This window comes from Herpailurus yagouaroundi, unplaced genomic scaffold, assembly GCF_014898765.1.
Source record: "Herpailurus yagouaroundi ecotype Mexico unplaced genomic scaffold, PumYag 67623, whole genome shotgun sequence".
NCBI lineage: Eukaryota > Metazoa > Chordata > Mammalia > Carnivora > Felidae > Herpailurus > Herpailurus yagouaroundi.
In genome coordinates this window covers 1135998-1162243 of record NW_024420424.1, presented here as the reverse complement: position 1 = coordinate 1162243, position 26246 = coordinate 1135998, and the positions used below count along the sequence as shown (strand labels likewise).

Here is a 26246-nt window from a genome sequence, read left to right as displayed (position 1 = left end):
CTGAGTCTGAACTGGAGGCAAAAAATTGGAAGAAAGGTGAAAAGCAGATCAAGAAAGACTCAAAAAAAGATGACAAGAAAAAGTCCGCCAAGAAGGATGCAGTGTCTACTGATGCTGATTCTGAATCTGAATGGGATTCAAAAAAGGGTAAAAAAGATGAAAAAAATTATAAGAGAAATTCAAAGAAAGATGACAGAAGTAAGTCTGTAATGAAGTCTGAAGAGTCTACTGAAACTGAATCTGATTGGGAGTCAAAGAAGGATAAGTATGATTCAAAGAAGGCTAACAAAGAGTCAAAAAAAGATGCCAAGAAACAGGATGCAAGGAAGAGTACAGAGTCTACTGATGCTGAATCTGATGAATCTTCCAAGAAAGACTCAAAGAAGACTAAGACAGTCAAAATTTCAGATGCTGAATCTGAAGACTCCTTATATAAACTGGAGGCTAAAAAGAAAGGAGTTGACGAATCAGATGCCACATCTACAGCTTCAAAGAAGGAAGCACTGGAACTGAAGAAAGAATTCAAAATTTCATCCAAAAAGACTACATTCAAAGAAAAAGGGGAAAAAATATGTACAGGCAGAGTCCCCCCATCAAGAGAAAGACCACCACTACCTCCTTGTGAGCCTATACTACCATTACCCAAGGTCAAACGTCTCTGTCAGTGCAAGATGCCTCCTCCAACTCTAAAGCCAAGATATGCGCCTTTGGTATGTTTACTGTGCTTTATTTTTATTTTTAAAAAATTTTTTTTCAACATTTATTTATTTTTGGGACAGAGAGAGACAGAGCATGAATGGGGGAGGGGCAGAGAGAGAGGGAGACACAGAATCGGAAACAGGCTCCAGGCTCTGAGCCATCAGCCCAGAGCCTGACGCGGGGCTTGAACTCACAGACCGCGAGATCGTGACCTGGCTGAAGTCGGACGCATAACCGACTGCGCCACCCAGGCGCCCCTATTTTTAGAAAAAAATGACTATAATGAAAAACATTTTAAAGGTTTGAATTTATATTTTCCTTAAGAATATTTCAGTTTTATTGGAATATTGACAAGTTAGGGACTAACACATAAGATAGTACTTCAAAAGAATTCAAAAGAGTTGAAAAACAAGTGTCAAAAAGTTAATAATATTTAGACTGGAACAGAGAACTGGCTTGTAATTTAAGGAAACATTTAAAAGTATTTGTAAAGAGAACACTACAAGAGTGGTTAAGTGTCCTATTCTTAAGAAGGAATAAAAAATTAAAATTGACTAAAACTTCTACAGTGGCAAATTTTAATGAGGTATGAAGACATTTCCTAGGAAGTTGCTAAATATCAATCAAAATCCAGAGATAGCAGGGTAAAAATGTAACATACAAGGATTCAAATATGCAATTAAATTATTTAATCTATATCTGAAATAAATTTATTTATAATTCATCATTCTTACTACTAATCAGAAAAAAAGTTAACTTGCTAGAAGTAACTAGATCCCTCTGGTTTATAACAGTCTCTTTCAGGTTAATTCCCTCTTTAGGGGAGTAAATGCCCTGTAAATTTAATTTCTTTTCTCTCCTCCAGGAGATCTCCTCTTCCATTCCCCTGCCTCCAAAATCTTGCTGTAAATGGAAGCTTAATTAGACATCTCAGTTTGAATGTAGGGTCTCCTGTTCCCCATGTTGTCCACTATGCTGGCTCTCTCTAATCTTTGGTTGGGGTGTAATTTATTTGCATGGTTTCTGGGCATCAATCTGTGTGCTCTGCTTCCACATAATGTTTATTGTCAATTCTCTTCATGATAGGGCTTATGTTCTCTGTCCTGCTAAATTCAGAACACCTGTAGATATTGCTGAGTCTTAACCTTGAGCTTCTTGTGTTAAATTCTTGCATTAATTAAAATTTCCCTTCCTCCTCTTCCTCCCTGTTTTCCTATTCTTATTTCGTCTCAAATATTCCTCCTCTAATCTTGTGGGGATTTCCCTTTACATTTCATTCCAAGTTTTTTCTATCCTTGGTTTCTAATAAAATTTTATGTATAGATCTCCATTTTTATCTTCCTATATTTTCCTATTTTTATTTAGAAATCTTAAAAAAAAAAACTCTGTCAAAAATCCTGGACTTTAAGTCCATTTTTTTTCCAAGCAGACTCAAAAAGTCAGCTTTGAGACTTGAAACTAATTCACGACTTCTTTGTTAAAGGATAAGTCTTGGAGGTTGAATCAATGGATGAGTGGCCACTAGCGCAACAAGATTTACAAGAAATAAGAATGTATTGGTGTATAAATTTTAATGCAAATAAAAAAAAAGACCTTCAAGTAGCTGGATTATTTTCCATTAGATTTTTTTTAATGAAAAATAAGTAAAATACAAGAAATCCAGTTGGGGACATGGATTGATTTTAATTGTAGAAGAAAACCTTTCAGGGTGTGTTATGGGCTTGTATACATTCAGACTGTCGCTTTAATAAACTTCCATGTGCATAGCTACCATTTAATTAGGCTCTTCCATCTCTATCACTTTACTGAAACTGCTTTTTCCAAGATTGCCATATATATGCCTGTGGCCACAGCCACTGGTTTCTCCTCTCTCATCTTACCAACAGCATTTAAAATAGCCTCTCTCTCTTCCTAAAAAAAAAATGCATTTTACTTCTAGGACTCAACTGTCATGTTTTCTTTCTACTTGTAGTTTTTGCCACCCTTATTGTAACCCCCTCTTCCTCATCTTTGATGTTGCAATGACCTAAGACTTGGTTCCTGACCTTTTATATCTACAACCTTTCTTTGGTAAACTCATCTAATCCAATGGCTTTAAATATCATCTATGTTTTAATTACTTCAAAATTAATACGTCTAGCTTGATCTTTCCATTGAGGAACCAATTCTTATATCTAAGCACCTACCTGAAATTTTTAGCATGAATTCTACTAGGCACCTCAAATGTAACATATCTTAACAACTCTCAACCCATTCCAAAACCTATACCTCCCCAGCCTTCTCCATCTTAGTAATGGTGCTGCCATCCACTCATTTTCTCTTTTAAAATCTGTATATCATCTATGATTCATCCATTTCCTCACTCACACATGTGATCAATCAATAAAATTTCTGTACTTTAGCTCCAAAATATATCCTGAATCAGTCCACTTCTCTGCATCTCAATTACTACTACTTTAATAGTTTCCATCATCATCTTTCTTGAAATTCTACAAAGGTTTCTAAGTAGTCTTGTTATCTCTATTCTCTACTGCTTCAAACACTTACCCTGGTTTTCAATGCCTACATTATCTAGACCCTACCTATTTTCCACCCTCATTTTGTATCATGTTTCCCCTTTTATTATATAATTTAGCCAAGCTAGCATGTGTTGTTTGATTCTTATACACACCAAGATTCTTTTCTTGCCAGGGATTTATGTATTTATGTATTTATTTAATGTTATTATAGAGAGATATGGGTTTAGAGTCATTGTGATGTCTGTAGGTTTCATGCTTGTAGTGATGTCTCTGGTACTTTATCTCACAGGATCCCCCTTAGGATCTCTTGTAGGGCTGGTTTAGTGGTGATGAATTCCTTCAGTTTTTGTTTGTTTGGGAAGACCTTTATCTCTCCTTTTATTCTAAATGACAGACTTGCTGGATAAGGATTCTCAGCTGCATATTTTTTCTGTTCATCGCATGGAAGATCTCCTGCCATTCGTTTCTGGCCTGCCAAGTTTCAGTAGAGAGATCAGTCACGAGTCTTATAGGTATCCCTTTATATGTTAGAGCACGTTTATCTCTAGCTGCTTTCAGAATTTTCTCTTTATCCTTGTATTTTGCCAGTTTCACTGTGACATGTTGTGCAGAAGATCAATTCAAGTTACGTCTGAAGGGAGTTCTCTGTTCCTCTTGGATTTCAATGCCTTTTTCCTTCCCCAGATCCAGGAAGTTCCCAGCTATTATTTCTTCAAGTACACCTTCAGCACCTTTCCCTCTTTCTTCCTCCTTTGGAATACCAATTATGCGTAGATTATTTCTCTTTAGTGCATCACTTAGTTCTCTAATTTTCCCCTCATACTCCTGGATTTTTTTATCTCTCTTTTTCTCATCTTCTTCTTTTTCCATAATTTTATCTTCTAGTTCACCTATTCTCCCCTCTGCCTCTTCAATCCAGGCCATAGTTGTCTCCATTTTATTTTGCAGTTCATTGATAGCATTTTTTATCTCCTCCTAGCTGTTCCTTAGTCCCTTGATCTCTGTATCAAGAGATTCTCTGCTGTCCTTTATACTGTTTTCAAGCCCAGCGGTTAATTTTATGACTATTATACTAAATTCACTTTCTGTCATATTGTTTAAATCATTTTTGATCAGTTCGTTAGCTGTTGTTATTTCCTGGATGTTTTTCTGAGGGGAATTCTTCTGTTTGGTCATTTTGGATAGTCCCTGGAGTGGTGCGGGACTGCAGGACACTTCCCCTGTGCTGTCTTGAATAACTTGCGTTGGTGGGCGGGGCCGCAGTCCGACCTGATGTCTTCCCCCAGCCCACCGCTGGGGCCACAGTCAGACTGGTGTGTGACTTCTCTTCCCCTCTCCTAGGGGCGGGATTCACTGTGGGGTGGCGTGGCCCATCTGTGTTACTTGCATGCTGCCAGGCTTGTGGTGCTGGGGATCTGGTGTATTAGCTGGGGCAGATCGGCAAGGTGCACAGGGGTGGGAGGGGCAGGCTCAGCTCGCTTTTCCTTCGGAGATCCACTTCAGGAGGGGTCCTGCGGCACCTGGAGGGAGTCAGACCCGCCAGAGTGATGGATCCGTAGAAGCACAGCATTGGGTGTTTGCACGGAGCAAGCAAGTTCCCTGGCAGGAACTGGTTCCCTTTGGGATTTTGGCTGGGGGATGGGTGAGGGAGATGGCGCTGGCGAGCGCCTTTGTTCCCCGCCAAGCTGAGCTCTGTCGTCCAGGGCTCAACAACTCTCCCTCCCTTGTCCTCCAGCCCTCCCGCTCTCAGAGCAGAGATGTTAGCTTATAACCTTCCAGATGTCAAGTCCCGCTTGCTGTCAGAACACACTCCATCCGGCCCCTCCGCTTTTGCAGCCAGACTCTGGGGCTCTGCTTGGCTGGCAGGCCGCCCATCCGCACCGGCTCCCTCCCACCAGTCCCTGGAGCGCGCACCGCCTCTCTGCTCTTCCTACCCTCTTCCGTGGGCCTCTTGTCTGCGCTTGGCTCTGGAGACTCCGTTCTGATAGTCTTTTGGCGGTTTTCTGGGTTATTTAGGCAGGCGTAGGTGGAATCTAAATGATCAGCAGGACGCGTGGTGAGGCCAGTGTCCTCCTACGCCGCCATCTTCCCCAAGAGCTGTATCCACCATTCCAAAAGCAGCATGTGAGATATATTTTGTTGGTTAAGAACATGGTTTCTCTAAAGAGCTGCAGACCATATGACACTAATGGACTTTCTGACATCTGTTTTTCCAAGCATTTCTACTCACACAAAATGAACAAATAATAAGACATATTTTTTAAAAGAGTGTGGGGAGTCACAAAAGGGAATTGTGCATTCTAAGTGGAAGTCACAAAAGGATACATATATATTTTTTTCTCATTTTTATCCAGGGAATTTATAAACAAACTGTTAATAAGCCTTAGGTCTGTTTTAGTATGGGCTCAATGAATTATACTACTGTTCATAATTATCATAATGGACATAATAAGGGCTAAAGCCATGTTTCAAGATCACCTCTGTTTATATTCCTGTATTAAAATAATTGACATTTGAAATTATGTTAGTAAAACATTTCATGATTCATAAACTGGAATAAAAAAAAATAATTCAACTTAATATACAATGTTATATTAGTTTCAGGTATATAATATACTTTTTAAATCCTATATCTTTCTCAGTGCTCATCAAGATAAGTGTACTTTTAATCCCCTTTACTCATTTCACCGCCTCCCCTCTGAAAACTACAAGTTTATTCTCTCTATACAAGGGTGTGTCTTGTTTGTCGCTTTTATTCTATGTATTTGTTTTGTATCTTAAATTCCACAGAGTGAAACATGGTATTTGTCTTTCTCTGATTGACTTATTTAATTTAGCGTTATACCTTCTAATCCATCCATGTTACAAATGGGAAGATTTCATTCCTTTTCATGGCTAAGTATTATTCCATTGTGTAGATGTACCAGTTCTTTTTTATTCTTTCATCTATCAGAGCACACTTAAGATGCTACTGTATCTTGAATATTGTAAATAATGCTGCAATAAACATTGTGGTGCATATATTATTTAAATTAGTTTTCTTGTTTTCTTTGGGTAAATACCAAGAAGTGGAATTACTGAAGATATGGTAATTATATTTTTAATTTTTAAAGGAATATCCTTATTGTTTTCTGCAGTGAATATAGCAATTTGCATACCCACACAGTGTGCACGAAGATTTCTTTTTCTCTACATCTTCACCAAAATTTGTTATTTATTTATTTATTTTAGCCATTCTGACAGGCATGAGGTAATATCTTACTGTTGTTTTGATTTGCATTTCCCTGATGGTTAGTGATGTGTTGAGCATCTATATATATATATATATTTTTTTTTTCACCCTCTGTATGTCTTCTTTGGAAAATGTCTATACATGTCTTTGGCCCATTTTTAATTGGATTATTTTATGTTGAATTGTAAAAATTGTTTATATATTTTGGATATTAACCCTTTATCAGATGCAAATATATCTTTTGCAAATATCCTCCCTCATTCAGTTGGGTATAGTTTTGTTTTTTGCTATTCCCCTTCACTATGCAGAAGTTACACATTTTGGTATAGTCCCAATAATTTAAATTCGTTCTAGTTTCCATTGCCAAAGGAGACATATCTAGAAAAATTGTTTTGATGACTGATGTCAAAGAGATTATTGCTTATATTTTATTCTAGGAATTTTGTACTTTCAGGTTTCACATGTATGTCTAATCTTTTTTAAGTTTTTTTGTGTGTATGGTGTAAGAAAGGGGTACAGTTTTATTTTATTTATTTATTTATTTATTTATTTATTTATTTATTTGCATGTAGCTGTTTAATTTTCTCAACACCATTTTTTGAGGAGACTGTTTTTTCCTCATGGTATATTCTTTCTTCCTTTGTTGAAGATTAATTGACCATATAATCCCAAGTTTATTTCTGGGCAATCTATTCTCTCCCATTGATTTATGTGTATCTTCTTCTGCCAGAATTATATTGTTCTGTTTACTACAGCTTTGTAGTATATCTTTAAATATGAGATAGTGATAACTCCAGCTTTGTTCCCTTTCTCACGATTGCTTTGGCCATTTAGAGTCTTTTGTGATTCCACACATTTTGGGATTCTTTGTTGTACCTTTGTGAAAAATGCTGTTGGTATTTTGATAAGGATTGCATTAAATATGTAGATTGCTTTTGGTAGTGTGGACATATAAACAATACTTGTTCTCCCGATTCATGAACATGGACTATCCTTCCATTTGTTTGGGTCATCTTCAATTTCTTTCATTAATGTTTAACATTTTTTGGAGTACACATCATTTACCACTTTGGTTAAGTGTATTCCTAGAAATTTAATTCCTTTTGGTGCAATATAAATGGGATTCTTTTTAAAAATTTTTTATTCATATTCTAGTTAATTAACCTACAGTGCAGTATTGGTTTCAGAAGTGAAATTTAGTGATTCATCACTTATATATAACACCCAGTGCTCATCATAAATGTGCCCTCCTTAATATCCATCACCCATCTAGTCCATCCCCCACCAACCTCCATCTGTCAACCATCAGTTTGCTATCTTTAAGAGTCTCTTGTGGTTGTTTTCCTCTCTCTTTTTTCACCCTTTCACTTATTGTCATTTGTTTTGTTTCTTAAATTCCACATATGAGTGAAATATAGTATTTGTTCTATTCTGAACTGACTTATTTCATGTTGCATGATACACTGTAGCTCCATGCATGTTATCATAGAAGCAAGATTTCATTCTTTGTGATGGCTGAATACACACACACACACACACACACACACACACACACACATCTTCTTTAACCATTCAACAGTCAATGGACATTTGGGCTATTTCCATAGTTTGGCTATTTTTGATAATGCTGCTATAAACATCGGGTGCATGTATCCCTTTGAATCTGTATTTTTGTATCCCTTGGGTAAATACCTAATAGTGCAATTGCTGGATAGTAGGGCAGTTCTATTTTTAGTTTTTCAAAGAGCCTCCATACTGTTCTCCAGAATGGCTGCAGCAGTTTGCATTCCTACCAACAATGCAAGAGGGTTCACCTTTCTCCACATCCTAGCTAATACCTGTTGTTTCTTGTGCTGTTCCTTTAACAATTCTGACAGAGGTGAGGTGGTATCTTACCATGGTTTTTATTTGTATTTCCCTGAAGATGAGTGATGTTGAGCGTCTTATCATGTGTCTGTTACCTTCTGGATGTCTTCTTTGGAAAAGTGTCTATTCAACTTTTCTGCCCATTTCTTAACTGAATTATTTGGCATTTTTTTAGGGGGGTGAGTTGTATAAGTTTGTTATATATTTTGGATAATTACCCTTTACTGATATGTAATTTGCAAACATCTTCTCCCATTCTGTGGGTTGCCTTTTAATTTTGTTGACTGTTTCCTTCTCTACAGAGAAGGTTTTGTCTTGGTGAAGTCCCAATAGTTCATTTTTGCTTTTGTTTCCCATGCCTCTAGTGTCTTGTTTAATAAGAAGTTGCTACATTCGAGGTCAAAGAATTTGCTGCCTGTGTTCTTCTCTAGGATTTGGATAGTTTCTTGTCTCACATTTAGGTCTTTTAACCATTTTTGAATTTATTTTTGTATACAGTGTAAGAAAGTGGTTCGGTTTCCTTTTTCTGTTATGTTGTCCAGTTTTCCCAACACAATTTGGTGAAGATACTGTCTTTTTTTCATTGGATACTCCTTCCTGCTTTATCAAAGATTAGTTGACCATATACTTATAAGTGAATTTCTGGGTTTTCTCTTCTGCTCCATTGATCTGTATGTCTTTTTTGGTGACATACCATACTGTCTTTATGACTACAAGTTGTAATAAGCTTGCAACCAAGAATTGTGATGCCTCAAGTTTTGTTCTTCTTGTTCAGAATTGCTTTGGCTATTCAGGGTCTTTTGTGGTTCATACAAATTTTAGGATCATTTGTTCTATGTCTGAAAAATGCTGGTGGAATTTTGGTAAATATTGCATTAAATGTGTAGATTGATTTAGGTAATATAGATATTTTAGCAGTGTTTGTTCTTCCAATCCTTGAGCATGGAATGTGTTTCTGTTTCTTTGTGTCCTCTTCAATTTCTTTCATAAGTGCTCTATAGTTTTCAGAGTACAGATCTTTTACCTCCTTGGTTAGGTTTATTCCTATTTATCTTATGGTTTTGGTGCAGTTGCAAATGGGATCAATTCCTTGATTTCTTTTTATGCTGCTTCATTATTGGTTTACTGAAATGCAGCAGATTTCTGTACATTGATTTTATATCCTGGGACTGTACTGAATTCATGTATTAGTTCTAGCAACACTTTTTTAGCAGTCTTTCAGGTTTTCTACATAGAGTATCATGTCATCTGCAAATAGTGAAAGTTTGAGGTCTTCATTGCTGATTTGAATGTCTTTTATTTATTTATTTTTTTCTGATTGCTGAGACTGACATCCAGTACTATGTTAAATACTTATAGTATAAGTGGATATCTTTGTCTTGTTCCTTACCATAGGAGAAAGGCTCTCAGTTGTTCCCCATTGCAGATGATATTAGTTAGGGGTCTTTAGTATATGGCCTTTATGATGTTGAAGTATGTTCCATCTACACTTACTTTGTTGATATTTTTTTAATCAAGAATGGATACTGTATTTTGCCTAACACTTTTCCTGAATTTATTGAGAGGATCATATGGTTCTTATCCTTTATTTTCTTAATGTGGTGTATCACATTGATTGCCTTGCAAATATTGAACCAGCCCTGCAGCCCAGGAGTAAATCCCACTTGATCATGGTGAATAATCTTTTAATGTATTTTTGAATTCGATTTGCTAGTATCTTGTGAAAAATTTTTGCTTCCATGTTCATCAGGGCTATTGTCCTATAATTCTTTTTAGTGGGGTCTTTGGATTTGGAAACAAGGTAATGCTCATGGAATGAGTTGGGAAGTTTTCCTTCCATTTCTACTTTTTGGACAAGTTTGAGGAAAAATAGGTATTAACTCTTCTTTAAATGACTGGTAGAATTCCTCCGGGAAGCCATCTGGCCCTGGACTTTTGTATGTTGGAAGATTTTTGTTTGCTGATTCAATTTCCTTGCTGGTTATGGGTCTGTTCAAATTTTCTATTTCTTCTTGCTTCAGTTTTGGTATTTTGTGAGATTCTAAGAATTTGTCCGTTTTTCCAGATTGCCCAGTTCGTTGGGACAATTTTTTTAAAAATAATATTCTCTTATACTTGATTATATTTCAGTGATGTTGGCTGTGATTTCTCCTAATTCATTAATGATTTTATCTATTTGGGTTCTGTATATTTGTTTTTCAAAAGGCTGGGGGTTATTAATTTCATTAATTTTTTTCTAACAGCTCTTATTTTTGTTGATCTTTTCTTGTGTGTGTGTGTGTGTGTGTGTGTGTGTGTGTGTGTGTTTTCTTTTTGTTCCTGTATCATTTGTTTCTGTTCTAATCTTTACTATTTCCCTTCTTCTGCTGGCTTTAGGCTTTATTTGCTGTTCCTTTTCTTCCTCCTCTAGGTATTAAGTTTAGTTTGTGTATTTGATACTTTTCTTGCTTCTTGATGTAGGCTTGTATTACAATATACTTCCCTCTTAGGACTGCCTTTGCTGCATCCCAAAGGTTTTGGACTGTTGTGTTTTTATTTTTCTTTCATCCCATGTACTTTTAAATTTCTTCTTTACTTTCCTGGTTATGCTATTCATTCCTTGGTAGGATGTTCTTTAACCTCCATTTTGTTGTGGTCTTTCCAATTTTTTTCTTGTAGTGATTTCAAGTCTCATAGTGTTGTAGTTTGAAAAGATGTGTGATATGATTTCAATGGTTTTGAATTTGCTGAGACTTGTTTTATGGCCTAAATATGATCTATTCTGGACAGTGTTCCATGTGTACTTGGTAAGAATGTGTATTCCCATGTTTTTAGATGGTGTTCTCTGAATATATATGTTAGATGCAATGTGTCATTCAAAGCTACTGTTTCCTTATTGATTTTCTGTCTGGATGATCTATCCATTGATGTAAGTGGGGTGTTGAAGTCCCCTACTATTATTGCATTACTATCATTTTCTTCTTTGTATCTCTTAATAGTTGCTTATGTATTTGGGTAGTTCCAGGTTGGAAGCATAGATATTTACAATTGTTATACTTTTTGTTGGATTAATAGTTTTATCATTGTGTAGTGCCCTTCTTTATCTCTTGTTATAGACTTTGTTTTAAAGCCTATTTTTTCAATATAAATATTGTTAACCTAGCTTTATTTTACCCTTTTACTCTAGCTTTTCTTTCATTGGCACTATAAATACTTTTTTAACCTCTCACTTTCACTGAAGTAAATCTCTTGTAGGGGGCATATGGATTGATCTTGCTTTTCCATCCATTCAGTCATCCTAAGTGTTTTTATTGGAGCACTTAATCTATGTATATTCAGATTAATTATTGATAAGTATGTATTTATTGCCATTTTGTTATTTCTTTCATGACTGTTTTTGTAGTTCTCTGTTCCTTTCTGCTCTAGCTTTCTTCTCATGCGGTTTTCTGGTTTTCCTTAGTGATATGCTTGGATTATTTTATCTTTATTTATTGTATACCTATTGCATGTTTTTAATTTCTGGTTACTATTAGGTTGATATATAAGATCCAATGAATATAGCAGTCTATATTAAGTTGATGAAAATTTGAACCTATCCTAAACACTAAATCTTTACTTCCTGTCATGTTTTATGTATATATGATACTTTACATTCTTTTATTTTATTAATCCTATCACTAATTTCATACATATAATTGATTTTACTGCTTTGTGCTTTAACCTCCATATTGGTTTTATAAGTGACTAATCTACTACCCTTATGTTTGTATTTACCTGTGATTTTTTTCTCTTTTCTAATGTTCTTACTCCTGATATAGCCTTTCCTTTCCACTCAAGTATTCCCCTTAACATTTCTTATAAGACTCATTCAGTGGAATTTATTTAACTTTTGTTTGTTTGCAAAACTACTCTTTATCTCTTCTTCTATTTTGAATGATAGCTCTGTTGAATGGAGTATTCTTGCCTGTAGGTTGTCTTCGGTCAGCACTTTGAATCTATTATGCCACTTGCAAGGCTTGCAAAATTTCTGCTAGACAGACAGTTTTGATCCCTGTCCTATTAAGGACCAGGGCTGGGGCTGCCTTTGGCTTAAAATTGGCTCAGACACTATACTTGCTCTCAGCCCATTTGCCAGGCAGGGCTGTGGTCACACTGAACTGCAGAATGCTCTTCCTGAATTTTCCCCTAGGAGGCTTTTGTTGGAGGGTAGGGTTACAATCAGGCCAGATTTTGCCCCTAATTTGTCTGTGGGGGTTTCAGTGACCTTGAACTACAGGACTCTCTCCTTGAGCTGCCCCCATGATGTTTTCTTGGTGGCCAGAGCTAGCAATCAGATCAGATGTCTGCCTCAGCCCACTGTGGGGGCTGCAGTGTGTGGTTATCTTTCCCTATCCCTAAGGTAAGAGTCACTTTGGAGTGATGATGGTCACTGTTGGGGCTTCTTGCAGAATGAGACACAACAAGCACGACTTTAAAGGGACTCCTGCCAAATGGAATGGGTTGGATGGGGTGAGTCTGCAGAAGAGTGCTGGGGCAGGAGGTGTGATATTGGCAAGATAGATGCCCTTCCCTACTGTGGAGTCTTGAAGTATAATACCTGGCTAGAGCCAAGCACCTTTCAAACTGCTGCTCCTATGCTGTATCTCAGTGGATTTGTTTGTTATGCTGTTTCTTTACAGGCAGCAACCCAGTTTCCTATTGCCTTTGGCTCTCTCAGAGCTGAGCTAGTTTATTTTTCAAGTACCCAGGGTTAAGCCCCACTGATTGTAAAAACTTGAGAAGTTAAGCCCCACTGGTTTGCAACGCCAAATGTTATGGAAATACATCTTCCAAGTTCAGGTTTTCTATGTCTTGGGTGCCTGATGTGGGATCTGTTCCTCTCCCCTTTTTATATTTGTAGTGTCCCTCCCATTTGTGGTCAGACTCACTAGGAGTTTTGTTTTTGACTGGGTCTCTGCCTCTGTTAGCATTTTCTACGTGGCCTCCTCTGTCTGATTAATGGTGGAGAGTCTCTTTTGCCAGTCTTCAGGTAATTTTCTGGGTTAGTTGCACTGATGTTGCTATTATCTAGGTGTATCAGGTGGGATAAAGTTAGCTTAGGATCCTCCTATTCTGCCATACTCCCAGATTTCCCTGGAAAAGTTGTTTATACTTCACTTACTAAGGTAGAAAACTAGTGTTATGCTTAAAGTTCTTTGTTTCCTATTCTTTTTTTTTCTTTTTATTTAGGTGTAATTGACATGTAACATTATATTAGTTTCAGATGTACAACATAAAAATTTAGTATTTATATATATTGAGAAATGAGCATCCCAATAAATTTAGTTAACATCCATCACCATTAATAATACAAAATTTTTTTCTTGAGATGAAAACTTTTAAAATATACTCTTTCGGTGCTATCAAATGTACCATACAGCATAATGAACTATAGTCACCATGATGTATATTACATACCCATGACTTCTTTGTTTTTATAACTTGATGCTTGTAATTTTTAACTGCTTTCACCCACTTCATCCATTCCCCAGCCTCCACACATATGACAACCACAAATGTGTTCTCTGTATCCACTCTCCCATTTTTTTTAATTTCCGCATATAAGTGAAATCATACAGTGTTTGTCTCTATCTGACTTACTACACTTAGCATAATTCCTTCAAGTTTCATACATAGTACAAGATTTTCTTCTTTTTAAGGCTGAATAACATTCCATTGTGTGTATGTGTGTGTGCGTGTGTGTGTGTGTGTGTGTGTTATTTTTTTATTTGAATATAGTTAACACAATGCTACATTAGGTGTACCACATTCAGGTACATTCAGGCATACAACATAGTATTTGAAAATTGTATACATTATGCTATGTTTGCCACTAGTGTAGCTACCATCGGTCCCCCACATCACTATAGCAATATAAATGACTAAATTTTTTATGCTGTGCTTTTTATTCCTGTGACTTATTATTCCATAACTTTTGGAATCAAATCCAAAATGCCATCAACATGATTAATGTCAAGGAGTTTATTGCTTATATATTCTTCTAAGAGTTTTATGGTTCTGAGTTTACATTTAAATCTTTAATTCGTTTTTGAGTTAATTTTTATGTATGGTGTAAGACAATGGTTCAGTTTCACTCTTTTTCATGTGGCTGTCAAGGTTTCCCAAACCACTTATTGAAGACACTGTCATTTCCCTCATTGAATATTCGTGGCCCTTTTGTCATAACCAAATTGACTTTATGTGTATGGGTTTATTTCTTATCTCTCTATCTTGTTCCATTGAACTCTTTGTCTGTTTTTGTACCAGTACCATATTATTATGACTACTATAGTTTTGCAGTATAGTCTGAAATCAGGTAGCATGTCACTTCCAGTTTTCTTGTTTTTTCTCAACATTACTTTGATTTTTCAAGGTCTTTTATCATTTTTATACAGATTTTAATATTGTTATATCTATTTCTGTGAAAAATATCATTGGAATTTTTTTAAGGATTGTATTAAATCTGTAGAGTGTTTTTGGTAGCATAGATATGTTAACAATATTAATTCTTCAGATCCATTAGCATAGAATACTTTTCTATTTTTTTGTGTCTTCCATTTTTTTCTTCAATGTCTTATAGTTTTCAGAGTCCAGGTGTTTCACCTCCTTGGTTAAATTTATATCTGGATATTTTTTGGATGCAATTGTAAGTGTAATTGTTTTCTTCATTTTTGTTTCTGCTAGTTCATTATTATTGTGTAGAAAAACAACAGGCTTTTGTGTATTAATTTTCTATCCTGCAACTTTGTTGAATGCTTTTATTAGTTCTTACAGATTTTGGTGGTTAGTGTTTATAATGTATAATATGTTATCTGCAAATGGAGACAGTTTTACTTTTTCCTTTCTGATTTGGTTGACTTGTTAATTGAAGTATAATTAACATACAATGTTATATTATTTTCAAATGTATGTACAACATACTGCTTTTACAATTCTATACATTATGATAAGTGTACTGGCCATCTATAACCAAACATTATTACTATCTTATTGACTATATTCCCTATGGTGCTCTTTTCATCTCTGTGATTTATTTTGTAATTGGAAGTTTGTATGTCTTAACGCTCTTTAACTTTTTCTGGTACGAATGATGTTAATTTCTTGTTTGTACCTAAATGTTCTGGCTAGGACTTTCAATGATATGTTGAATAAAAATGATGAGAATGATAATTCTTGTGTCTAATCTTAGGGGGAAAATGTCCAGTTTTAACCATTAAATATGATGTTAGCTGTGGATTTTGTCTCATATAAGCTTTCTTAGGTTGAAGCACATTCTGTCTATACCCAGTGTATTGAGTTATCATAAAGGAATGTTGAATTTTTTCATACATGTTTTCTGCATCTATTAAAATGAGTTTTGTTAACATGGTGTATAACATTGATGTGCAGATGTTGAACCATCCTTGCATCCCTGGAATTTATCCTATTTGTTCATGTTGTATGATTCTTTTAATGTATTGTTGATTTCAGTTTTGCTAGTATTTGCCTAAGGATTTTTTCTATCTATATTCATCAGGGATATTGGCCTCTACTTTGCTTGTGGTATCCTTGAGTGGTTTTAGGATATGGATAAATAAAATGAGTTCAGCAATGTTACTTCCTCTTTTATATTTTTAGAAGAGTTTGAGAAGGATTGGTATTAGTTCTTCTTTAAATATTTGATAAAATTTTGCAGGGAAACCCTCTGATTCTCAAATTTTGTTGGGAGGTTTTTGATTACTTATTCAACCTCCTTGCTAGTAATCAGTCTGTTCAGATATTGTATTTCTTTTGATTCCATCTTGCAATGTTGTATGTTGCTAGGATTTATCAAATTCTTCATTGTAGTCTCTTATGATCCTTTGTATTTCTGTTGTAACAAAATCTGTAATGTATTTTTTTTCTTTTCTGATTTTATTTATTTGATATTTTTCTTGGTGAGGCTAGGTAAAGGTTTATCAATTTTGTTTATCTTTCCAAAACACGATCTCTTAGTTTCATTGATCTTTTTTTCTATTATCTTCTTAGTCTCTTTTTCATTTATTTCTGCTTTGACCTTTGTTAATTCCTTCATTCTACTAATTTTCGGTTTTGCTTAATTTTTTTTTATTTTCTTGAGTTGTAGAGCTAGTTTTATTATTTGAGAACTGTCTCTCTCTTTTTTATGTATTATTATTATTATTTTTTGAATCAGGTATTTCTCAGTATGAATTTTTTCTTAGAATTGCTTTTTCTTCTACCCATAAGTTTAGGTAAGTTGTATTTATGTTTTAATTTCTCAAGTTATATTTTTTAAGTTTATTTATTTTTAGGGGAAGGAGAGGCAGAGAGAGAGGTAGAGAGAGTATCCTAAGCAGGCTATGCCATCAGTTCAGAGCCTGATTCAGGGCTTGATCTCATGACCCATGAGAGCATGACCTGAGCTGAAATCAAGAGTTAGACACAACTAATTTAGCCACCCAGGTGCCCTGGCAAGTTACATTTTAATTCCTCTTTTGATTTCTTCTTTGACACATTGGTTATTTAGTAGCATGTTTTTAACTTTCCACATAAAATAAATTTTCTACGCTTCTTTATGTAATTTATCATTATGTTCAGAAAAGATGCCTGATATTATTTAAATCTCCTTAATATTTTATTAAAAATTTTGTTTAATATTTATTTATTTCTGAGACAGAGAGAGACAGAGCATCAGTGGGGGAGGGGCAGAGTGAGAGGGAGACACAGAATCGGAAGCAGGCTACAGGCTCCAAGCTGTCAGCACAGAGACCAACACGGGGCTTGAACCAACGAACTGTGAGATCATGACCTGAGCCGAAGTCGGTCGCTCAACTGACTGAGCCACCCAGGCGCCCCTCTCCTTAATTTTTTAAGACTGGTTTCATGGCTTAACATATTATTGATCCTGGAGCATTTTTCACCTGCACTTGAGAATAATATATATTTTACCGATTTTATTTGGAATGGTTTGTATATATCTGTTAAGTTTATTTTGTATAATGTATGTTTGAAACTGAATTTTCCTTATTGATTTTCTGTCTTATGGTCAAATTTAAATATTTTCTTACTAACAAAAGTAATACAAATTTTTTGTAACAACTAAAATACAAAATATGTAAAAAGTTACTAAATCCTTATGCTCACTCCTGTACTTCTAAGTTCCTTAGCATATATCCTCTTGAGATAACCAGTATTACCAGCCTGGTGTTCATTTTTCTTTTACACCAACACCTTGTACATACAAGTGTATGTAAGCAGAAGCAGATAGAGAGATAAATAATTTGTTTTGACTAAAGTAAAATCATACATATGCTGTACTTTACAATTTAATTTTTTACCTGAAAATATCCTAATTATCTCTATAAACCAGGAGATATGTATCTAATGCTATTGCTTTAAGTTCCATCTTATTTATGAAAATACACACATAATTTAATTCTCCAAGATGCCATACATTCTGGATTTGCTAACATCAGTTTTTTTAGTTTTTATTTTGGCTTGTTTTCCCACTTCCCATTTCTACCCTTATCCATTTCCACTTATTTTCTTCGGATAACAATCAACAACCTCTTACTATGTAGTATTCCTTACTTTTATTAAAGATTCACTTCACCATATCAAACCTTGAAACACACACACACACACACACACACACACACACACACACATGAGAATGGGAAAGGTGCAGAAAGCAGAAGAGAGGGCGATGTTTTGTTAGTTTTATTTAAAGGCAAAAAAATAAACATACATCTCTGCATCCAAGTTAGCAATATATGTTACAGCTCTTCCTCTAACCATTCTAATGGATGCATAATAATTCACTGATACCTTAACTTGCATGTCCCTATTAGTGACCTTGAAAATATTTTGAATGTATTTTGGTCACTTTGGTTTGATAATTTGAGAATCATGGCTTTGTATCCTTTGCCCATTTTTCTCATTGGATATTTAGAGATTATTGTCAATTTATAAAAGACTTCATTTATTATAGATATAAATCTCTGTTGTTCTTCTTTGTTGTAATTTTCCCTACTCTCATATATCTATTGTTTTTATGTTTTTTTTATTTCATTTTTTAAAATTTACATCCAAATTTGTAAGCATACAGTGCAACTATGATTTCAGGAGTAGATTCCTTAGTGCCCCTTACCCGTTTCGCTCATCCCCCCTCCCACATCCCCTACTGTAACCCTCTGTTTGTTCTCCATATTTATGAGTCTCTTCTGTTTTGTCCCCCTTCCTGTTTTTATATTATTTTTGTTTCCCTTCCCTTATGTTCAACTATTTTGTCTCTCAAAGCCCTAATATCAGTGAAGTCATATGATTTTTGTCTTTCTCTGACTAATTTCACTTAGTATAATACCCTCCAGTTCCATCCATGTAGTTGCAAATGGCAAGATTTCATTCTTTTTGGTTGCTGAGTAATAATATATATAAATTATATATGAATTAATTAATATATTAATATCTATTAATATATATATTATTATATATCTTCTTTATCCATTCATCCATCGATAGACGTTTGGACTCTTTCCATACTTTGACTATTGTTGATAGTGCGGCTATAAACATGGAGGTGCATGTGTCCCTTCGAAACAGCACACCTGTATACCGTGGATAAATGCCTAGTAGTGCAATTGCTGGGTCATAGGGTAGTTCTATTTTTAGTTTTTTGAGGAACCTCCATACTGTTTCCCAGAGTGGCTGCACCAGCTTGCATTCCGACCAACAATGCAAAAGAGATCCTCTTTCTCCACATCCTCTCCAACATCTGTTGTTGCCTGAGTTGTTCATGTTAGCCATTCTGACAGGTATAAGGTGGTCTCTCATTGTGGTTTTGATTTGTATTTCCCTGATGACGAGTGATGTTGAGCATTTTTTCATGCGTTGGTTGGACATCTGGATGTCTTCTTTGGAGAAGTGTCTATTTATGTCTTTGCCCATTTCTTCACTGGATTCTTTGTTTTTAGGGGGTGGAGTTTGATCAGTTCTTTATAGATTTTGGATACTAACCCTTTATCAGATATGTCACTTGCAAATATCTTCTCCCATGTTGTCAGTTGCCTTTTAGTTTTGCTGATTATTTCCTTCACTGTGTAGAAGCTTTTTATTTTGATGAGGTCCCAGTAGTTCATTTTTGCTTGTTTCCCTTGCCTCCAGAGACTTGTTGAGTAAGAAGTTGCTGCGGCAAACATCTAAGAGGTTTTTGCCTGCTTTCTCCTCGAGGATTCTGATGACTTCCTATCTTACATTTAGGTCTCTCATTTATTTTAAGTTTATTTTTGTGTATGGTGTAACACAGTGGTCCAGGTTCATTTTTCTGCATGTCGCTGTCCAGTTTTCCCAGCATCACTTCCTGAAGGGACTCTCTTTATTCCATTGGATATTCTTCCCTGCTTTGTCAAAGATTAGTCGGCCATACTTTTGTGGGTCCATTTATGGGTTCTCTATTCTGTTCCATTGATCTGAGTGTCTGTTCTTATGCCAGTACCATACTGTCTTGAAGATTATAGCTTTGTAGTATAGCTTGAAGTCTGGGATTGTGATGCCTCCTGATTTGGTTTTCTTTTTCAAGATTGCTTTGGAGATTTGGGGTCTTTTCTGGTTCCATACAAATTTTAGGATTATTCTTCTAGCTTCGAGAAGAATGCTGGTGCAATTTTGATTAGGATTGCATTGAATATGTAGATTGATTTGGGTAGTATCGACATTTTAACAATATTTGTTCTTCCTATCCAGGAGCATGGAATATTTTTCTATTTTGTGTGTGTGTGTGTGTGTGTGTGCGTGTGTCTTCTTCAAATTCTTTGTTAAACTTTGTGTATTTTCAGTGTATAGATTTTTCATCTCTTTGGTTAGATGTATCCCTAGGTACTTTATGGGGTTTGGTGCAACTGTAAATGGGATGGATTCCTTGATTTCTCTTTCTGCCACTTCATTGTTGGTGTATAAGAATGCAACCGATTTCTGTGTGTTGATTTTATATCCTGCAACTTTGCTGAATTCATGAATCAATTCTAGCAGTTTTTTGGAGGAATCTTCTGGTTTTTCCATATAGAGTATCATGTCATCTGCGAAGAGTAAAAGTTTGACCCCCTCCTGGCCGATTTGCATGCTTTCTTATTTCTTTGTGTTGTCTGATTGCAGAGGCTAAGACTTCCAATACTATGTAGAATAACAGTGGCAAGAGTGGACATCCCTGTCTTGTTCGTGACCTTAGGGGGAAAGCTCTCAGTTTTTCCCCCATGGAGGATGATATTAGCGTTGGGTTATGTTTTTTTGTTTGTTTGTTTGTTTTGTTGTTGTTGTTGTTGGTTTTGCTATGCAAAAATTTATAAACCTTTATATAGCCAAATATATTATAATTCTTTTTATTTATTTTTGGCTTTCTATATTGGTGAAAATAATCTTCGCCATAACCTAGTTTTCAACAGGGAATTTAAAAATAAAAAGCTAGTCCTGGGGCACCTGAGTGGCTCAGTTGGTTGGGCAGCTGACTTTGGTTCAGATCATGATCTTGCGGTTCTTGGGTATGAATCCCACGTTGGGCTCTGTGCTGGCAGCTTGCAGCCTGCTTCAGATTCTGTGTCACCCCCTGTCTACTCCTACCCCACTTGTCCTCTGTCTCTTGCTCTGTCTCAAAAATAAATATTTTTTAAAAAATTTTTAAAAAGCTTGTCCTAAGGAAATAATAAGAGGTCATCTAGTCCCAAACTGTGAACATTGTGATAGTCAAGGTTCTAGTATCTTAAAATGTGTCAGCAAAGATTTTTCTAACCTTCCTCAAAATACCTAAATAATTTAAAAATAGAAAGTATCATGAATGTTGCATAATCTAGTTGCTACTTTCTACAGTTTTGGAGTCAGAAAGCTTTGATTTTAATTGCTACACTACCAGTTACTTGCAGAATTCCTTTGAAGAACTTTTTTTAATCATTTGGAATATCATTTTCCTCAAGTGTAAAATGGGACATGAATACCACATTCTTTATAGGAAAGTAAAGCATGTAAATTGCTTAGTAATGTATCTAAGGTTGTATTAAACATATTCATAGACCCATATTCCTATCAAGATTTCTCAAATACTGATGTGTGTAAATTTTAATTTGCATTTGGGCAATATGAACATAAGGTAAAAGAAACCAGTTCAGTACAAAATGTTCAAGTCAAAAAATAAATCAATATGTTAATTGTCACCTTCTTACCAAGAGAAAGTCATTAATAGCTTATTTTATTTTCCAGCAGGTATTTTCATTTACTGAGAACCCAGAAATTAGGTGCTATTATACACAATCCTAAGCATTTGATTAAATAGCTTATATTGTCAATTCCTATGGTTAATTAGAGTCAAATGAAGGGAAATCAAATAACGAGAAAAAAAAAAACAAGGAAGGAGGATGAAAAATTATTTCTATTCAAGGAAAGATATTGTTTGTAAACTGGAGTCCACCTTAGAGTACTTACTGTATACGGAATTAGCTATACTTAGTTACTCTATGTGATTTTTTTTAAATATGAAATTTATTGTCAAATTGGTTTCCATACAACACCCAGTGCTCATCCCAAAAGGTGTCCTCCTCAATACACATCACCCACTCTCCGCTCCCTCCTACCCCCCATCAATCCTCAGTTTGTTCTCAGTTTTTAAGACCCTCTTCTGCTTTGGCTCTCTTCCACTCTAACCTCTTTTTTTTCCCTTCCCCTCTCCCATGGGTTTCTGTTAAGTTTCTCAGGATCCACATAAGAGTGAAAACATACGGTATGTTTCTCTGCATGGCTTATTTCACTTAGCAAAACACTCTCCAGTTCCATCCATGTTGCTACAAAGGGCCATATTTCATTCTTTCTCATTGCCACGTAGTACTCCATTGTGTATATAAACCACAATTGTTTTATCCATTCATCAGTTGATGGACATTTAGGCTCTTTCCACAATTTGGCTATCGTTGAGGGTGCTGCTATAAACATTGGGGTACAAGGGCCCCTATGCATCAGTACTCCTGTATCCCTTGGGTAAATTCCTAACAGTGGTATTGCTGGGTTATAGGGTAGGTCTATTTTTATTTTTTTGAGGAACTTACACAGTGTTTTCCAGAGTGGCTGCACCAATTTGCATTACGACCAACAGTGCAAGAGGGTTCCCATTTCTCCACATCCTCTCTAGCATCAAATCTAACAGTCTCCTGATTTGTTCATTTTAGCCACTCTGACTGACTTACCTGATCTAGCATTGAGAAGAATGCTGGTACAATTTTGATTGGGATTGCATTGAATATGTACATAGCTTTGAGTAGTATTGACATTTTAACAATACTTATTCTTCCAATACATGAGCATGGAATGTTTTTCCATTTCTTTTATATCTTCTTCAATTTCCTTCATAAGCTTTCTATAGTTTTCAACATACAGATCTTTTACATCTTTGGTTAGGTTTATTCCTAGGTATTTTATGCTTCTTGGTGCAATTGTGAATGGGATCAGTTTCTTTATTTGTCTTTCTGTTGCTTCATTATTAGTGCATAAGAATGCAACTGATTTCTGTACATTGATTTTGTATCCTGCGACTTTGCTGAATTCATGGATCAGTTCTAGCAGACTTTTGGTGGAGTCTATTGGGTTTTCCATGTATAATATCATGTCATCTGCAAAAAGTGAAAGCTTAACTTCATCTTATCCAATTTTGAAGCCTTTGATTTCCTTTTGTTGTCTGATTGCTGATGCTAGCACTTCCAACACTGTGTTAAACAACAGCGGTGAGAGTGGACATCCCTGTCATGTTCCTGATCTCAGGGAGAAAGCTCTCAGTTTTTCCCCATTGAGGATGATATTAGCTGTGGGCTTTGCATAAATGGCTTTTATGATGTTTAAGTATGTTCTGTCTATCCCGACTTTCTCAAGGGTTTTTATTAAGAAACGGTGCTGAATTTTGTCAAATGCTTTTTCTGCATCGATTGACAGGATCATATGGTTTTTCTCTTTTTTTTGTTAATGTGATGTATCACGTTGATTGATTTGTGAATGTTGAACCAGTCCTGCACCTCAGGAATGAGTCCCACTTGATCATGGTGAATAACATTTTTTATATGCTGTTGAATTCGATTTGCTAGTATCTTATTGAGAATTTTTGCATCCATATTCATCAGGGATATTGGCCTGTAGTTCTCTTTTTTTACTGGGTCTCTGTCTGGTTTAGGAATCAAAATAATGCTGGCTTCATAGAATGGGTCTGGAAGTCTGGAAGTTTTCCTTCCTTTTTTTTTTTTTTTTTTTTTTTTTTTTTAATAGCTTTAGAAATAGGTATTATTTCTGCTTTAAATGTCTGGTAGAATTCCCTGGGAAGCCATCTCGTCCTGGACTCTTATTTGTTGGGAGATGTTTGATAACTGAATCAATTTCTTCATGGTTATGGGTCTGCTCAAGCTTTCTCTTTCTTTCTGTTTGAGTTTTGGGAGTGTGTGGGTGTTTAAGAATTTGTCCTTTTCTTCCAGGTAGTCCAGTTTGTTGGCATATATTTTTTCATAGTATTCCCTGATAATTGCTTGTATTTCTGAGTGATTGGTTGTAATACTTCCATTTTCACTCATGATTTTATCTATTTGGTCCCTCTGTCTTTTCTTTTTGAGGCACCTGGCTAGATGTTTATCAATTTTGTTTATTTTTTCAAAAAACCAACTCTTGGTTTCATTGATCTGCTGTACAGTTTTTTTATATTCTATATTGTTTATTTCTCTGATCTTTATTATTTCTCTTCTTCTGCTGGGTTTGGGGTGTCTTTGCTGTTCTGCTTCTATTTCCTGTATGTGTGCTGTTAGATTTTGTATTTGGGATTTTTCTTGTTTCTTGAGATAGGCCTGGATTGCAATGTATTTTCCTCTCAGGACTGCCTTTGTTGCATCCCAAAGCGTTTGGATTGTTGCCTTTTCATTTTCATTTGTTTCCATATGTTTCTTGATTTCTTCTCTAATTGCCTGGTTGACCCATTCATTCTTTAGTAGAGTGTTCTTTAACCTTCATGCTTTTGGAGGTTTTCCAGACTTTTTCCTGTGGTTGATTTGAAATTTCATCACATTGTGGTCTGAAAGTATGCATGGTATGATCTCAATGCTTGTATACTTATGAAGGGCTGTTTTGTGATGCAGTGTGTGATCTATCTTGGAGAATGTTCCATGTGTACTCGAGAAGAAAGTATATTCTGTTGCTTTGGGATGCAGAGTTCTAAATATATGTGTCAAGTCCATCTGATCCAATGTATCATTCAGGGCACTTGTTTCTTTATTGATCCTGTGTCTAGATGATCTATGCATTGTTGTAAGTGGAGTATTAAAGTCTCCTCCAATTACCACCTTCTTATCAGTCAGGTTGCTTATGTTTGTGATTAATTGTTTTATATATTTGGGGGCTCCCATATTCGGCACACTGACATTTATAATTGATAGCTTTTCCTGATGGATAACCCTGCGATTATTATATAGTGCCCTTCTTCATCTCTTGTTGAGGCCTTTAATTGAAACTCTAGTTTTTCTGATATACGTATGGCTACCCCAGCTTTCTTTTGACTTCCAGTAGCATGATAGATAGCTCTCCATCCTGTCACTTTCAATCTGAAGGTGTCCTCAGGTCTAAAATGAGTCTCTTGTAGACAGCAAATAGATGGGTCTTGGTTTTTTATCCATTCTGATACCCTATGTCTTTTGGTTGGAGCATTTAGTCCATTTACATTCAGTGTTATTATAGAAAGATATGGGTTTAGAGTCATTGTGATGTCTGTAGTTTCCATGCTTGTAGTGATGTCTCTGGTACCTTGTCTCACAGGTCCCCCTTAGGATCTCTTGTGTGGCTGGTTTAGTGGTGCCGAATGTCTTTAGTTTTTGTTTGTTTGTGAAGACTGTATCTCTTCTATTCTAAATGACAGACTTCATGGATAACAGATTCTTGGCTGCATAATTTTTGTTTATCACATTGAAGATTTCCTGCCATTCCTTTCTGGCCTGACAAGTTTCAGTGGAGAGATCCATTACTAGTCTTATCGGTCTCCCTTTATGTGTTAGAGCACGTTTATCCCTAGCTGCTTTCCGAATTTTCTCTTTATCCTTGTATTTTGCCAGTTTCACTATGATATGTCATGCAGAAGATCAATTCAAGATACGTCTTAAGGGGGTTCTCTGTGCCTCTTGGATTTCAATGCCTTTTTTCTTCCCCAGATCAGGGAAGTTCTCAGCTATTATTTCTTCAAGTACACCGTCAACACCTTTCTCTCTCTCTTCCTCCCCTGGAATCCCAATTATGCATATGGTATTACGTTTAATTGTTACTTAGTTTTCTAATTTTCCCCTCTTACTCCTGTATTTTTTTATCTCTGTTTTTCTCAGCTTCTTCTTTTTCCATAGTTTTATCTTCTAATTCACCTATTTTCTCCTCTGCCTCTTCAATCCAAGCTGTGGTCATCTCCATTTTATTTTGCAGCTCATTTATAGCATTTTTTAGCTCCTCCTGGGTGTTTCTTAGTCCCTTGATCTCTGTAGTAGTAGATTCTCTGCTGTCCTTTATGCTTTTTTTCAAGCCCAGAGATTAATTTTATGACTATTACTTTAAATTCATTTTCTGTTACATTGCTTAGATCGTTTTTGGTCAGTTGTCTAGCTGTCTCTACTTCCTGAAGTTTCTTTTGAGGAGAATTCTTCCATGTTGTCATTTTGGATAGACCCTGGAGTGGCGTGGAGCTGCAGGGCTCTTCCTCTGTGCTGTCTGGAGTAACTTATGTTGGTGGTCAGACCTGATGTCTGCCCCCAGCCCACCGCTGGAGCCACAGTCAGTCTTGTCTGTACCTTATCTTCCCCTCTCCTAGGGTCAGGATTCAATGTGGAGTGGTGTGGCCCCTGTCTGGACTACTTGCACACTGCCAGACTTGTGGTGCTGCTTCGATGGGATCT

General features: G+C 35.8%; 1 protein-coding gene across 1 annotated transcript in view; it reads left to right on the top strand.

Annotated features, from left to right (window-relative positions):
• CYLC1 (cylicin 1) overlaps positions 1-26246 on the top strand; it is a 53001-nt gene that overhangs the window by 10931 nt on the left and 15824 nt on the right. Inside the window, 1 exon segment of the mRNA XM_040467896.1 lies at positions 6-710. Coding sequence (XP_040323830.1) covers positions 6-710 — 705 coding nt within the window.